The 15,310-nt window shown below is 34.4% G+C and overlaps 1 protein-coding gene across 6 annotated transcripts in view; it reads right to left on the bottom strand.

Moving 5' to 3' along the window:
- Window positions 1-1,166: 1,166 nt before the first annotated feature.
- Stag2 (stromal antigen 2) overlaps window positions 1,167-15,310 on the bottom strand; it is a 132,783-nt gene continuing 118,639 nt past the window's right edge. For 5 of the 6 annotated variants that reach the window (XM_036174147.1, XM_036174149.1, XM_036174148.1 and 2 more), the window contains exons 30-34: window positions 12,270-12,459; window positions 12,069-12,179; window positions 9,041-9,167; window positions 7,094-7,171; window positions 1,167-3,090 (exon numbers count right to left, since the gene is read on the bottom strand). In XM_036174147.1, the coding sequence (XP_036030040.1) occupies window positions 3,067-3,090; window positions 7,094-7,171; window positions 9,041-9,167; window positions 12,069-12,179; window positions 12,270-12,459 (530 nt within the window). In that variant the 3' untranslated portion in view covers window positions 1,167-3,066. The remainder of the gene's footprint in view (window positions 3,091-7,093; window positions 7,172-9,040; window positions 9,168-12,068; window positions 12,180-12,269; window positions 12,460-15,310) is intronic. The other variant, XM_036174152.1, reaches the window with a different exon arrangement.

Here is a 15,310-nt window from a genome sequence, read left to right as displayed (position 1 = left end):
TCGTAAATTATCCTTTTTATTCCAGTACCCCAACTTTTAAAACTATTCTAAGTAACTTTTGAAGGGTTCAGAGCCCATGTTTAACCTCTAGCTGTTACAGAAGCCAGTGGAATAGCAGAGTAAATAAAGGCAGTCTATTCACACTACTCAATTTTATAGCCATGTAGATTCCTTAAAGAACCGTCATGCATGGTACAATGTATTGTATGCTATTTTACCTTTGTGGAATTTTTGTGTGTGTATGTTTTCTCGTTTAAGCCGGGAATCTGCTAAGTATGTAGGCCAGGATGTTCTTGAACTTTCAGTTATCCTCCTGCCTCAGCATCTGGAAAGCTTGGATTAGAGGCAAGCATGAGCCAGTACCAGTTTCAATAGTTTGTGAGACATACCACCCCCATCACTTATTACCCATTCATCCTGGTATAGGATTTGCTAACTTTGCTGTGATGCATTTTCTTCACCTCCTCTGGATCTGTAAAAATAAGGAAGTGGGGGATAATAACATGTCTCATGTCATGAAGGTTTGTGAGTCTTATAAAGTCCTTAAAACAAGGGCCAGCAATATTACCTACCATTTTATAAGTTTAGTTCAGGACCACTGATGACAAAAGACTCCTTGGATGATTTACAAATCAATGAACAATGTACACTGACAGTGAGGAGTGCAATGCAAATTTTATCACACAGAAGACACACTTTTCAGTAATAAATTCCTCTTCAAATGCTGGCATTTACTGCCACACCATGAGCCCATTATCCAAAATAGATTTCATTAAAACAGGACTCCTTCCTGGATTTTGTCCTAGCACTTATTTCCAACTTAATGATTTTATTTCTTACATTTAACTGTGAGGGGAAAACTTTTTCACACATCTGGCACAGTGGGTATTCAAATATATCCTGAATGAACAATGCAGACACTTCAAAGTCTGTTTATCCTATCTATAGCAGATAAAAATGAAAGCAATGATAGTGACAGGTTTCTACTGCAAACAACCCAACTAGGGATCTGGTCACATTTAAAAATATATGCTGATTTACTAAAAATATGATCTGTTGATGTGTTCTATAAATAATCCCACTCAAACAAATTAAAGTGTGATAATAGATATACTTTGTAAAGCATTTTGAATTACCCTCCCCCTTTGATTACAAGAGATAAAGCATACAACATACTGTAGGTTTATTTTTATTCAAAAAGTTACTGTCTCAAGACATAAATACAAATCAGAAAACAGTACAATTAGGACAATAGAATGTGGAGGACAACAGGTTAGAGTAATATATAAAACATTTTTAGCTGGTTGAAAACAAAGCTGTAAGAACTGCTTTCACAAAGAAGTACTCCTTTCAAGAGTGAGGAACAAATCACCTTAGGTTTGAAGTCATATATACAGTCCTCTCAGCAGCTCTAGGAAATGCAGTGTGTGTGAAAGAACATATGCAATACGTTTGCACATAACAATGTTTGTTCATGGGAAGTATGTTAGACAAGTCTGGTTTAATTCGTTAACCATGAATTAATAAAATAAGTGTATTTTGTGGTCTTTCAGCTAACCTATGGTTTTTTGGCTACCACAGCCCAATGCCTGTTGATTTCCTGACTCGAAAAACCAGAAGCCTTTTGGTATCCACACATCTGAAGATATTCTTGTATTGCAAGCATATTAAGGCATGGAATGATTAAAATAATATACCTCAAGAACTGAGAGACGACTGACAAAAGATAGATATACATGTAATATAAGTTAATATTTTCTTTTAAACGATGTCTAGCTGCCTAAGCCTCGCAAAATGAGTTGATGTCAAAATGGCAAGTGGCCACTTTCTGTTTTAAACTAATTCATTTGTGAAAGGACATAAAATGAAGTTTAAAGCTTAGCTTTCAAAGAATATTATGGGTTATGAATTCTATTATCCCATCTAATTTACATACAGAGGAAATGTACTGTAACCTGTTAGAAGTATCTTTAACCTGAAGACTGCTTGCAAAGACAGATAGATAAAACAATATAAAATACAAATTTAAAAATCATTTTAAAGCATGAACAGTCATGCTTTTCTATTTTTAAACATTGTTAAACTTTCAATATATTTCTGAAACCTCATAATTTTAAGTTGGAATTTAAAAGTAAGAAAAAACTAAACAAACTGCGCAATTATAAAATCAGCACCAATTTATATATATATATAATTTTATTTAAAATTTAGATCCCTATTCCCACACTCTAATAAGCTGTATAATTTGTTTAGAATTTTTCTGCAAACATACTACAATAAGCTTCTTTTATTTGGAGACAAAATACAGTGGCACTACTGGAAGGAATATCACAACATTACATTTTTATCTTAAAGGACAAGCAAACTTTCAGGGCTGATATGGGATAAGCATGTTTGAGACTGGCTACCTTCTGGCAGTTCACTGCATCTGGATATTTCTGAAAAGTATACAGAAGCTCTTGGATTTTAAAAATATCTTAAAATACATTTTAGATGAAAAAATTGTAAAAGTTCTGCTTATAAGTTTAACTTTTTTCCACAATTACAACATTTAAAACAAAGTTTTGTTGATTGATGTTTTAAGCATTTAAATTTTGAATGCTAAAAACAATTCTATCCTACAATTTCGGGGTCAGGGAATAAATCCATCCTTAACTTTTGTTTCATGGATGTAAACAGAAATCCAGCAGAGGTCATCATTATTTAGTACAACCAGTAAATAAATGTGAGAAGATTCTTATCTGTACCAAATACTTCTTCAGATTGTTATATTTTTTTAAAAAAGCATGAAATAATTCATTTAAAAGCCAACTAACAGCGCATAAATAAAATATTTACTTTCTAAGAAAAACTGTAGCTTATCATCAAATTGTTTACTTGTCCTTTACTTTTTTCAGGCAAACAAAACTGCCCCTCAATGCACTTCATCTTGGTAAGCATAAGCATGTTATATTCTCCTTAGAGAAAAATCTGTACAGAATTTCACTGTATCTACCACACTTTATTTTAAAATTTCCTCTTCCACTTAGAAAATGACTTCACCACAGATTTAAATGTGTACTGGTATTAAAACATTGACACCCCAAGAACCTAATGAGAGAGGGAAAAAAAATCTCGTTAAAATAGTCATTCATCTCTTAATAAAAATCTGTAAATATTACAACACTTTATCATTTATATTAAATAAAATACTAATAAAACCACTCTGAAAACATCTCTTCAGATATATAATTACAAAAATAAAGTGATCATTAATAAATAATAACACTAGTATTCATTCAGATCTCAATTAACTCATGATTGTTATATAATCCCCTAAAACCTGAACTCAGCACCTATGGAATGAACAAATATCCTTCTAGCAAGGGTTCACTGGAAAGAATTTAAGAAAGTCTTATGAACTTAGCCATTTGTAACCTCAAGTGGGTAGTGTTTGGTTTTTTTTAAACAAGCATCTATCTGAACATGAAGACCAAATAAATAAATAAATAAATAGATAGATAAATAAATAAATAATGACAGTACAAGAACAGTACAGTTACATAAAAACTAAAAAAATTTTCTTTAGGAAAATCTGTTCTGTGTTAATGAACAGAAGTATAAATTTTAAGAAATCAACTAAGGTGAAATCTGAGCAAACTGAGTTATACTGGTACTTCTTCTTCCCCGCCCCCCCAAGACATGGTTTCTCTGTGTTGCCCTGGCTGTCCTGGAACTAACTTTATAGACCAGGCTGGCCTCAAACTCACAGATTGCACTGCCTCTGCCTCCCGAGTGCTGGGATTAAAGGTGTGCACCACCACCCGGCTATACTGGTACTTTTATTTCTTATGCATTCCAATTAGAAAAAGATTAATAGGCAAAAACTGATAATAATTTGTCACTAAAATGGAATAACTCCACCCTTTAAATTAAAGCAGCACATAACGTTTACTGAATATATTATGTTAAATGTTCCCATTAAAATTCTACCACTTAAGAAACCAATTAAGCAAAACTTAAGACTACTGTAAATGAGCAAACAAGAGCAGCTAGCAAGCCCAGAAGGAACTAACTGAGAGTAAAAGCACTAAGGGTTCAGACTCCTCATGACTGTTCTCCTGTTTATTTTTTTAAACAAAAGAAACCAATGTCTTGTAGCAAATTATCAAGTAAAGTGTGTGGACTCTCCAGTAATGAAAACAAAAACGAGCCACACATTCTCCATTAATCACAACTTTTCATTCCTTTTCCTTCCTGCTTCTCTAAGAAGTCTCAGGATTTTCTTATTTGGTTAGTCAAGACTTTCGTGGTTAGAATGTTTCCATTAAAGAGGCGTAGATGATGTTTACAAGTTCCTTCTAGCCAAAATACTCTATGAGTTTGAGTTAGTAGAGTTCCAATTACTGAAGAAAGGGTAAAATATTTGTCTATGTATTTTGCCTGCATGTATATATGTGTATCACATGAATGCCATGTCTGTGAAGACCCATAAAAGGCATCAAATTCCATGGAACCAGACTTATAGGCAGTTGTGGACCACCATCCATGTGCTGGCAATTGAACCCAGGTCCTCTGGAAGAACAGCAAGTGCTCTTAACCACTGAGCCATCTCTCTAACTCCAGTATTCAAATTTTAATGTATGATCTCAGGTATTTTTCAAACATAGTAGCTAATAGTAGCCCCCAAACAGCTGACATTCATTTTGTTTTGTACACACTGACTCACACCCAGATTTCCTAATTAGAATATTAAATTAGCTTCATTATATTGAGCTCTCCTTTGTGAATTTTATGCTTACAGATAATTGTAGTAAGAGAAACTGAACACAAGTGACACTGTTTTCTGAGTTAACACATAATATCTACTTCTGATGTCAGCATTAATAAACACTTGAGCATGTATTTCAAAATACAGATACTAAACTTTGAAGTGCCATGCAAAAATACTGGCAGGAAAATGACCACGTCATAGGAGATAATCCAAGTTTGTTTGTTTGTAGGTATGAAACCAGCCATAGTCTTAAACTAGAACCCTATGTGTATGCGACTCTAAAATGATAGTCTCATAATTTGTATACTACTATTCCTCGATAATGCGAAAATCATCTCCCAACTTATAGTTAGGATTTGTTTAGAGGTAGCATGATGTAATGTATCTATCTATTAAGTGCTTTGAGTTACTTCACTTAGAATTAGAGAATCTTACAACTGGCATTAAGGGATTCAAATTCCAGTTTTACTATTTTGATGACATTTATCATAGGTTAGATTATTCTATATTTACTGTAAGAAGACAGATTTTTTTTAATTTAGTATTTTCAATTAATGCTGCTTCTTATGTTATGATTAAGATCTCTTTTAAAGTCATGGAAATTTAAAATAAAGCGTTGAAGACTTCTAAAGGTACACAAAACTTTAAACCTAACTTAAGCACTGTTATGTGACTGCTGCCATCATGTGGTAATGGTATAAAATTACATATATATGGGCATCTGTGCTCATTTCCTTATTTCATTATCACAGGCATCTAAAACATTATCAAATTAATCAAGTCTACTACTCATTTCCCATATTCATTGGCATGTGATAAAGTTTTGTAATACACATATTGGTTCCCTATTTCTTTTTACATCATCAAGTTGTAGTTTTCTCTACATGTTCAATGTTAAAATGGGTACAGTTTCTATGGCTGTTTCATTCTTTTAGTACTGTGACAAACAGCTATTTGTACCCATAGTATGTTATGAAGGAAACAAATGGCACTATATAAATACATGGAAAAAAATGAAAATCTCTAGCTACCACAACAATTTTGACTATACTTTATCTTTTCAACTTCCTAATCACAATTTCTTGGTATTTGACACAAATTAGAACTAATTTTAGTTTTAGGTGAGATGGCAATAATTAATTACTATCAAATTAATATCAATACTTTTAAATACACCTAAATGCCATATAATTCAATATACATTTAAACTATAGAATTATGGGTAGGTCAGGTTGCCTCTTATTATAGAGCCATGTACTCAAAGAATGTCCGCAGTCATGAAGCATGCTAGTGCACTTGCTAAAGATGCATAACCTCAGGCCACACTCCAGACCTTCAAAATGAAAACCTAGTTGTATTTTTACAAGATCTCTGGATGACTCAACTACATCAGAAATTGAGAATGAATGATTTTAAAAAGATCTCTTCTCCAAAAGGCTGAGAATGTAGCTCAGTGGTAAGGCATTTGCCTAGAATGTGTGAGGCCCAACTTCAACCCCCAGCACCACATACTAAATAAGATGCTCTGTTCCAAGGGATGTATATGTGCTTCTCTGTAAAGCTTCCATTACGATAGCATATGACTTGGTTTGTCAAAACATTTCCAAGATCTGTCTGAAAGCATTTTATAAGGTCAACCAGGGCCAGGAAATGTAAGGTAAGTAGAAAATAATCCTACCTCAGAGGATAGAGCAATAGTTAGTTACCCATGTTAGGTACAGGGAGGAAGCAGTAGGAATGGTAAGTGAGAACAAAAACATGCAAATTATTTGACAAAACCAATTATCCAAATGAAGAGAACTGCCACTGCTCCAACCTATCTCACTATTCCAGTGTGGTAATTATCCTAATGAAAGTATGCATGAGGAACAGAGAATAAAATACCTATCTGGGGAGATCAGCAAAAAATATATTATTTGAATCTCAACTGCACTATTCATTAGCAAAACCCAGGTTTGGCTATTTTTCTTTTTGAGACAGTGTGGTCAACAGTGGCCTTGAACTCATGATCTTCTTTCAGCATCCAAAGTGCAGTAATAACAGGTGTGTGCTATTACTCTCAGTTATGTTATCAGTTTTCACCATACCTTTATATTATAATTATTCCCCTTATTCTGCCAAAGATTTCTTGCTGAGATACAATTCTGATTCATATCATTCCCTCATTTGTAAAACCATCAACAGGCAATCCAAACCTCTAAGAAAGGCCTAAATGCTTAACATTCAAATCCCAGTTGGTCAAGAATTCCAAAGTACTTTTAAACTTTTATCACTACTACATCAGATCATTGCCTAAAGTTTTGATTTAAAAATCCTGGCGCATATTTAAATCAAACCTACTGATTCATCCATAATTGAGGCTGGATCAAAGAAATCAGGCTTCAGTTCAGTTCTCTCCCGTCTATTCTTTGATGGTGGCTAAGGAAAGAAAAGAGAAAGCTGATTTTTTTTTTATACCTAGAAACCAGACAGTAAATAAAAATATCCATATATATGTTATTAGTTCTCTGGTCTAGGTGATTTTCAAGTGTACCTCAAAATACTTCAATCATTGCTTGCCAATCTCCCATGCACCAAAAAACCAGAATGGTTGTAAGCACAAAGGCCTTCATTAGAAAAATAGTCTTATTAAAGTAAAAACAGAAATATATTTTTCACTTTACTTAAAAAAAAAAAATCAGCCAGGTGTGGTGATACACGCCTTTAATCCCATCCCTCCGGAGGCAGAGGCAGATGGTTCTCTTTGAATTCAAGACCAGATTGGACTACAAAGCAAGTTCCAGGACAGCCAGGGCTGTTACACAGTGAAGCCCTGTCTCAAAAAAAAACAAACAAAAAACAAAAACAAAAAAAAAAAAACCCAAACACACACACACCTCTTCCCCGCCCCTCTCTTCTAATATCATTTTCCTTGGACGAAACCATATAATATTACTCTAAAGGTAAATAGCACTTCTTTCTTTCAAGAATATTCAGTAGTACATTAAATACCACAACTACAGAGACTTAGCTTGCTATAAGTTCAGCTTTACCAATTATAAGATCTCTTCTCCGTGAGTAGGTTAACTTTTTAAGCTTTAATGTCTTTCATCATCTCAATATATCTCACAAAGTTTAATGAGATTGTTGGCAAAATGAAATATATAAGCATAGTGCATACACTCTAACCATATTTCAAGCAATTTTACTTTATTTTTAACATGAAAGTTTGCCTCAACAAAAGGTTTCTACCAAGAATGTAATATACTATATTTAACAATGAAAAATTAGAAAGTGATGATAATATACTCATAATTCTTTCTAAAACTTAGTATGTAAACATTGAGTGTTATTTGGCTTTTATAGTCAAATTACAATAAGCAAAATAAAGTCCTTTATAATCCTATACATTATTAAATTAACTTCAAATATAAATGCATGATTTTTATTATTTCAAAATGTAAGAATGTTTTAAAAATACTTACCTTCAGAAATTAAACTTTTGCTCAACCTTATAACCAAGTTAATAATATGCCTTAAGATAATTCAAAATAAGCATATTTTTGTTTGTTTCTCTGTGTAGCCCTAGCTGTCCTGACACTTGCTTTGCAGACCAAGCTGGCTTTGAAGTCCAAGATCTTCCTTCCTCTGTCTCCTGAGTGCTGGGACTAAAAAAGTATGTGCCACCACCGCTCAGCTGAGACTACTGAAATCTGTTTACTCAATCTATTCCCCTACTGTGTATTCAGCCTGTTTAAGTTTAACTTGCCTTTAAAAAAAGAATATAACCAATATCATTGTGCCTTAGACTTCCCATGTAATCAGCATTTAATAAGCTAATCTAAAACACATAACTTTAATCTTAAATTATGTACTCTGCCTGACCCAGAATAAATTGTGTGTTTGTGTGTGTGTGTGTGTGTGTGTGTGTGTGTGTGTGTGTGTGTGTGAGAGAGAGAGAGAGAGAGAGAGAGAGAGAGAGAGAGAGAGAGAGAGAGAGAGAGAGAGAGATTCGGTAATCATTTTCTGAAAACAGCCAATGGATTGAAAGCAACCTTAAAGAAAACAAATATACACTATAAATGTTGGGTATAGGAAGAATCTTTTTTCTTATGGTGTGCATCCAACTAAGATCTTAACACCCTCACCAAGCAAACACAACCCTTTCTCATACACTTAAATCCCTGAAAAGGACTTTAATGGTTTTTGTAGAACCTATTTTTTTAAATCTTTCTCTAAGAAATATCAATTTTATTTTCAAAGGATTTAAACAAGAAAAAAAAAATCTTACTTCTGTGTATTTCTTACCAAGTCTATATCCATGGTGTCAAAGTCCATTCCCTCATTAAGATCCTCAATTCTTCCTTCTGAGGACATCATAACATCTTCAACAATTGGCTCTTCATCATCTTCCATTAGGCTTGTACCACGCCGACTAGAGAAATATAAAACAAGGTAAAGATCTGAACCAATGGCATGGCTCTTGGTATATAGGCAGCAAGTATGTAGCTTTCTATATTCGAGTATAATGGCAAATGATGGAATTAAAGGCCAGGGAGAATGATTAGGCATCGATCATGTTATCAGTGGCGTCAAAATTTCAATGTTTAAAAACACTAAGAATTTATGTTTATTCTACATTACTTCAATACATTTAGTTCATTACTTCTGATATGCCATATACAATGTTCAATGAGAATTTTCCACATGTGAACATAGCAGATACCTCAAATCCTTTTTGAAAGTAGGCAGGGTACAAATTAATAAACAAACATAACAGTCCAAAGAAGTGTCATTTTCAGAATGCATATATTCTGATTATACATAAGGCTGTGTTAATCATTAGTCATTCATCCATTCAGTGTCAAATGTGTACACCAGCCATACATTCACTCACACATTCACATGATGCCTACTCCATGACAGGCTTCTATTGTGTCCTATGGATGAAAAACGTGAGTAAAACATGATTCCTGCTCTCAAGGAGCTTACAATATACTAGGGGAAAACAGATAATCTTGACAGCATGATACACTTTACAATATATGCATCAAATGCTATAAGGGTACACACTAAGAGAATTAATTCTGCTTAGTATAAAAATGAACACTTGATGCTCAAAACTGAATTCCTCCATACTATGAAACTCAGCCAAGAATTTACATAAAAATGAAAAATAACATCAAGATCAAAAGTTGTGTTTTTTCAAACAATCACAGGGAAAATAAACTAAGTTCACAAGTTAGGTCAGATCAGCATAAAGTACGCAGCCCATTGGTGAATTTGCATGTGACTTCTTGCTTTCCAGTTTGGCTGACATTACTGTCTTTTCTTTTCCAAAGATCCCTCAGATACCCAAAACAACTCACCAAAACCTAAATTATTTAATTAAGCAGTTTCAATGTATACAATACTACAGTGGATCACAGTATCTGATTCAGGCTTTCTGAACAAATATGATAATGTCAGGCATAATAATTCTGGATAGTAAAAGACAATTTTATTATACTTTTGTGAAAATGAAAGCAAAGGCAATCTGTGTTTTGCAGATCATATAATCAAAAACCAGAAATCCATTCTGTATTTCCTTTATAGTACACTGAAGAAATATGTTGATATAAACTATGGAGGAAAATGTAATTCAGAAATTATTTTAGTTACAGAGTAGGTATCATTAATGAAAGAAAAAGCGTTGTAAAGCAAAAGTATTTTAATGTTTCAGGCAATCAACCATTTATGGTACAACCACCAATATCATCCTCTGGTGATAGCAGTTTAACTCAGATAATCCCTTTTAGTTGTCTGGAGATTGCCTACAATCAAGAACCAAACCAAACTGCAAACAAAAAGAATAATGAAAATGGTACTGAGAAATGAGATGTTCTAGACCTCCAAGATCTTGGGACCTGGTGCCAAGTTTTTAGAGGACAAAAATAAACCAAATAATTAAATGGCAGAATTCTGAACTGTTTGGATGGTGTTTAACCAGAACTAAGGAACTGACTGGTTGTAGGATCAATCAAACATGAAGGAAAATACAAAATAGGGACAATACAGCAAGAGAAACAGTACAAAACCAAGTTTTAGTGTAGATGATGACCACAGGAGACGAGCCATAATGGCGCATATTTAGTGCGTCCATAGAGGTTCTTAAAACCACTACAGCAATAGCTAGAGTGAATATTTACATGCCACCATACATGTGGTGAAATCTTATTTTAAAGTCAACAAAATAAAACAAAATACAAATTTTAAGGGGTAACAATCACTATCTCCCCAAGTTTAAAAAAATACATATGTTACAATGCTTTCAAACTTAAAATAATTAGAATAACATTTTTGCCATGTATATAAAGCATGACCTCAAGTCTACTTGTCAGCAACTTCATGAAAATTTCTAATCAAAATTTCTGAAGTATTTATCAAGTTCCCATACAGAATCCAGTAAAAACAAAGCAAGAACAATTTTTACTCATTCCATGAACATTTGCTTAGTGTTTTGTATGTGCAAGCTCTAACAAGCAATAAATAAGGTCCCTGCTCTTGAGGAGCTCACAGTCTAGAGAAATGGACAAAATTGCAATACACAAATCATTACAATACAATATGGTAAACGCTGTAAGAAATACAAATATACAGTGTTATGGGATCATAGATGATTATAGTTTCGCTTAAGGTGACACTTAAGCCTGTTTTCACCATGATTTTATCAGTTTCCAGGTAATGAGATATGAAATACTAAAATGGAAGCAGGAGGCATATTTTGAAAGATCTTGCATGCCATGAACTAAGTAAAGAAACTGAACTTTATCCAGCAGGCAATGGGAAGCCATGGAAAAGCTCTAAGTAGAAAGTTACATGGTAAGATTTTTATTCTAAAATTCTAATTCTTGATGGTAGTGTGAATGATGGAGCGGTGGAAAGTGTGAAGGGAGAGGTTTGGTGAGCAGATAAATGGGGGGTTTAAAGGAAGAAAACCAGTTAGAAAGCTAATTACAATAGTTCAGGTGAAAGATGAGGACCCGAACTAAGGTGGGTATATAATTAAGATGTAACACAAATGTATTTTTAATTCTGTGTACCAAAATAAACAAGGATTCATAGTTATATTTTTCCAACAGATCAATTTACATATGATTGGTCCTTTGGCTAACTAGTTGATATTTGACTTAAAACATTTTATTTTTCTGTTGGAAAGACCAAAATCTAGTTCCTTGATTATTTCAGCTTAGTTACTCTAGAGAGTTGCTGAAATTGGAGATACGGCACACATTAAAGTATGTTAAAATGAATTAGTGAACTTCCTAGACTCAGACAATAAGGCACTCTCACTTACATGGCATGCTGAAGATTAGTTCGCAGTTTAACATAGCTCATTGCTGCTCTCTCCTGCTGTTGCCTTGCTTCCTCTTGTTGTCTTTGAGCTAACATCCATGTTACCTGCGTGCTTCAAGGAGAATTTTATTCTTCTTTTAACTTAACTTTTTTCTATGTAATTAATAAAGTTCTAGTAAAGAAAATGATCAAGTACACTTACTTATAATCAAGAGGAGTTTGATGGTGCTCTGTCTGCATTGGATAGACACTCATGAAGCTATCCTCAGGCCGTAATCTTTTCGGTTCTCTCATAATAGTGGAGGTGAGCTGTGGTGTCTGCATCATAACAGGGGTATGCAGTGTTTGCTCTCTGCTTAACCACATACTGTCACTACTACTGCTTTCTTCAGCTGAAAGAGAAAATTTACAGCAATCAAGTTTGGCTACTCATTGTCACTTTTGTGGAGTAATATAACTCACTTAAAACAACAAACATCTGGTTGCTTTCCATATGGTAGATTAGGACACAGGGTCACACAAAGGTATATATTACACCCTTGCCCTACAGTCTGTTTGTGAAGAAAGAACAGGTGAGCAAATTACAACATAGTATGGTGAATGCTAGGAGAAAAGGAATACAGAGGGCATGGGATAGTGACAGATTAGAGACAGCTGCTCAGAAATAATGGTTAATAAGAGCAGGGAGCATCTATACTAGAAAGGATTCTCTAGGTAGACTATAAGGGCACTGAGGCATGAAACAGTAATGACTGAATCATATTAATCTGCTGATATCTGACCTACAAAAATGTCAATTTCTTGTGGTTCAAACTAATACCTTGCTACTATAGGGATGTGAAGATTAATAGAGGAAGAAAAGGTGAGACTGGATAAAGAAGCAGGATTCAATATGTAGCCAAGTACATGGTAGGCAGAGTGCAATACCAGCACTCAGGACAAGAAGGAAGAGTACAAGTTGAAAGTGAGATTCTGTTTCAAAAACCAAATGCAACCAAACAAAAGAGAAATTAATGTGTGGAACGAACATACTGTGATCTGAGTTCAGGTGACAAGAAACTGTTGCTAACAGTTTGAAAAAAGAGAAGCAATTTGGTGAGTTACATGATTGAGTCAATGTGGGAGTGGTATGAATGGTAGACTTAAGAATAGGAAGATTAATAAGTAACAGGCCAGATTGGAGAGTAAGTATGTGGGCTCAGGGAAATCCAATTTGGCACTATTGATGGGGATTAGGAGGAAAGGTGAATTTCAGTCTATACGATGTGGATGGCTGAGCGGGTCTTAAGACTTGAATGGCAAAGAAAATACAAGACTCTATGTACATTAAGTAGTGGACTATTAAAAAGTCACACCTGTAAGATCTACCCCCCCCAAACATATATGTGTCCACATGTCAAATTCAGCTGGGCGGTGGTGGCACATGCCTTTAATCTCAGCACTCAGGAGGAAGAGGCAGGTGGATCTCTGTGAATTCAAGGCCAGCCTGGTCTACAGAGTGAGATCCAGGAAAGGCACAAAGCTACACAGAGAAACCCTGTCTCCAAAAACCCAAATAAACAAACAAATAAACAAACAAATGTCAAATTCCCATGTCAGTGTCATTGACTTAATAGTAAGGTAAAACAAGTTTACTATGAACTTGGAGGAAAGCTATTTTACTACAAGACTAAGTGTTTATATGTATACTTTGTGTACATGCATGTTATTTGAAAGAAAAGAGTTTTGAGGATAACCAATGGATTAGGCATAAACTGCACATTATATAATATAGTAAGATTATTTTGACTTCTTCTATGTTCAGGATCATTTTCCACTGACCTGACATTTATCCTTCCTTCCACTAATTTATTTATTTACATTTTGTTTTGTTTTTCAAGACAGAGTTTCTCTGTGTAACAGCTCTGGCTGTCCTGAAACTTGCTTTGTAGAGCGTGCCAATCTCAAACTCAGAGATCCGTCTGCTTCTGCCTCCCAAATGCTGGCATTAAAAGCATGCACCACCATCACCCGGCTCTTTCATTCATTTATTAATGCCAATTTAGATATAGCTATCCAAATACCTAAAATGATTATAAAAATTTCATCTAACTTAATAATCTAAAGATGTCATATGAGTGCCCATGTACAAATGTGTTGCACAGAATATAAAGGAGTGACTGGCAAATCAGCACAAATTGTTCATTATGCAAAGAAAAGCTCTTTATGATTTATAATCGTATTCAAGAAAAATCCTTTCAATCTGCTAACTTAACTACTAAAAATACTTCTTAAGAGTTTCTTATAAAGCATCACATTCCAATTTCAGGACTCTTTCCTCAACTGCAATGATGCTGGCACTTTATAGCTAAGCCTACAATTGGATGAGTTATATGTTATGATTAGACAAAAGAACACTGAAACCACCTAGCAATCTAGTTTCAGTACGGCACGTTTTACAGTGGTACACTTCTCTAGCCCCATACCTGGGGGAAAGTAGACAAGAGATTCATGAATTCAAGACCAGCTGGAGATATATAATGAAGCTCTGTCTCATGAAAACAAAACAAAAAATAAGGTGAAGGAGTATGTCCTTTTCATGGAATTTCTATTGATTTCCTGGCCAATAGAATATTAAAGGGGTTATACCACACCAGTTTCCAGGCTGAGGCCTTACACTGGTAGCTTCCATATCCTCTTTTTGAATAATAGCTCTTGGAGCTTAGTGAGATGCTGATATGGAGACATTATAAAAGAGTGTTGAGAGACAATCCAGATGAAGTCAGATATGTAAGTGAAGATGCTTCCATACAAATGCATCCACCAGCCTTTAGGCCTGTCTAGCTTAGGCACTATATCCTTTCTATGCCAAGTCTTAAGACAGTTTCTCAGCAACAATAACTATAACAGATCTTGACGACTGTACTAAGTTGTTAAAAGCCAATGAGAAAAGAGGAAAAATTTCCCAAGGCCCATACTGAGCCACTTTTGGGATGCTAAGAGCCCATCACCTCAAAGCATAATGTATTCCTACCTATGACAAATATTACTTTTAATTTCTATCATGCTCTTCACAATTACATTATACAGTTTTTTTGAAATGTTTTGCTGCAATGAAATGATCTGATCTCATACTGGAACCATTTTCACATGCATAGAGCACAGAATAAGGATTGAAAAGTAACAACCTGTCTGCATTACTTCACACCTGAAAAGGGAGAATGTGCCTCCTAGAGTTGACAGAACTGACTGCCATGTATGTAA

The sequence above is a fragment of the Onychomys torridus genome, chromosome X, assembly GCF_903995425.1.
Source record: "Onychomys torridus chromosome X, mOncTor1.1, whole genome shotgun sequence".
NCBI classification, from domain to species: domain Eukaryota; kingdom Metazoa; phylum Chordata; class Mammalia; order Rodentia; family Cricetidae; genus Onychomys; species Onychomys torridus.
The sequence above is the reverse complement of the archived record's forward strand: the minus strand, read 5'-3'. Positions and strand labels throughout refer to the sequence as shown.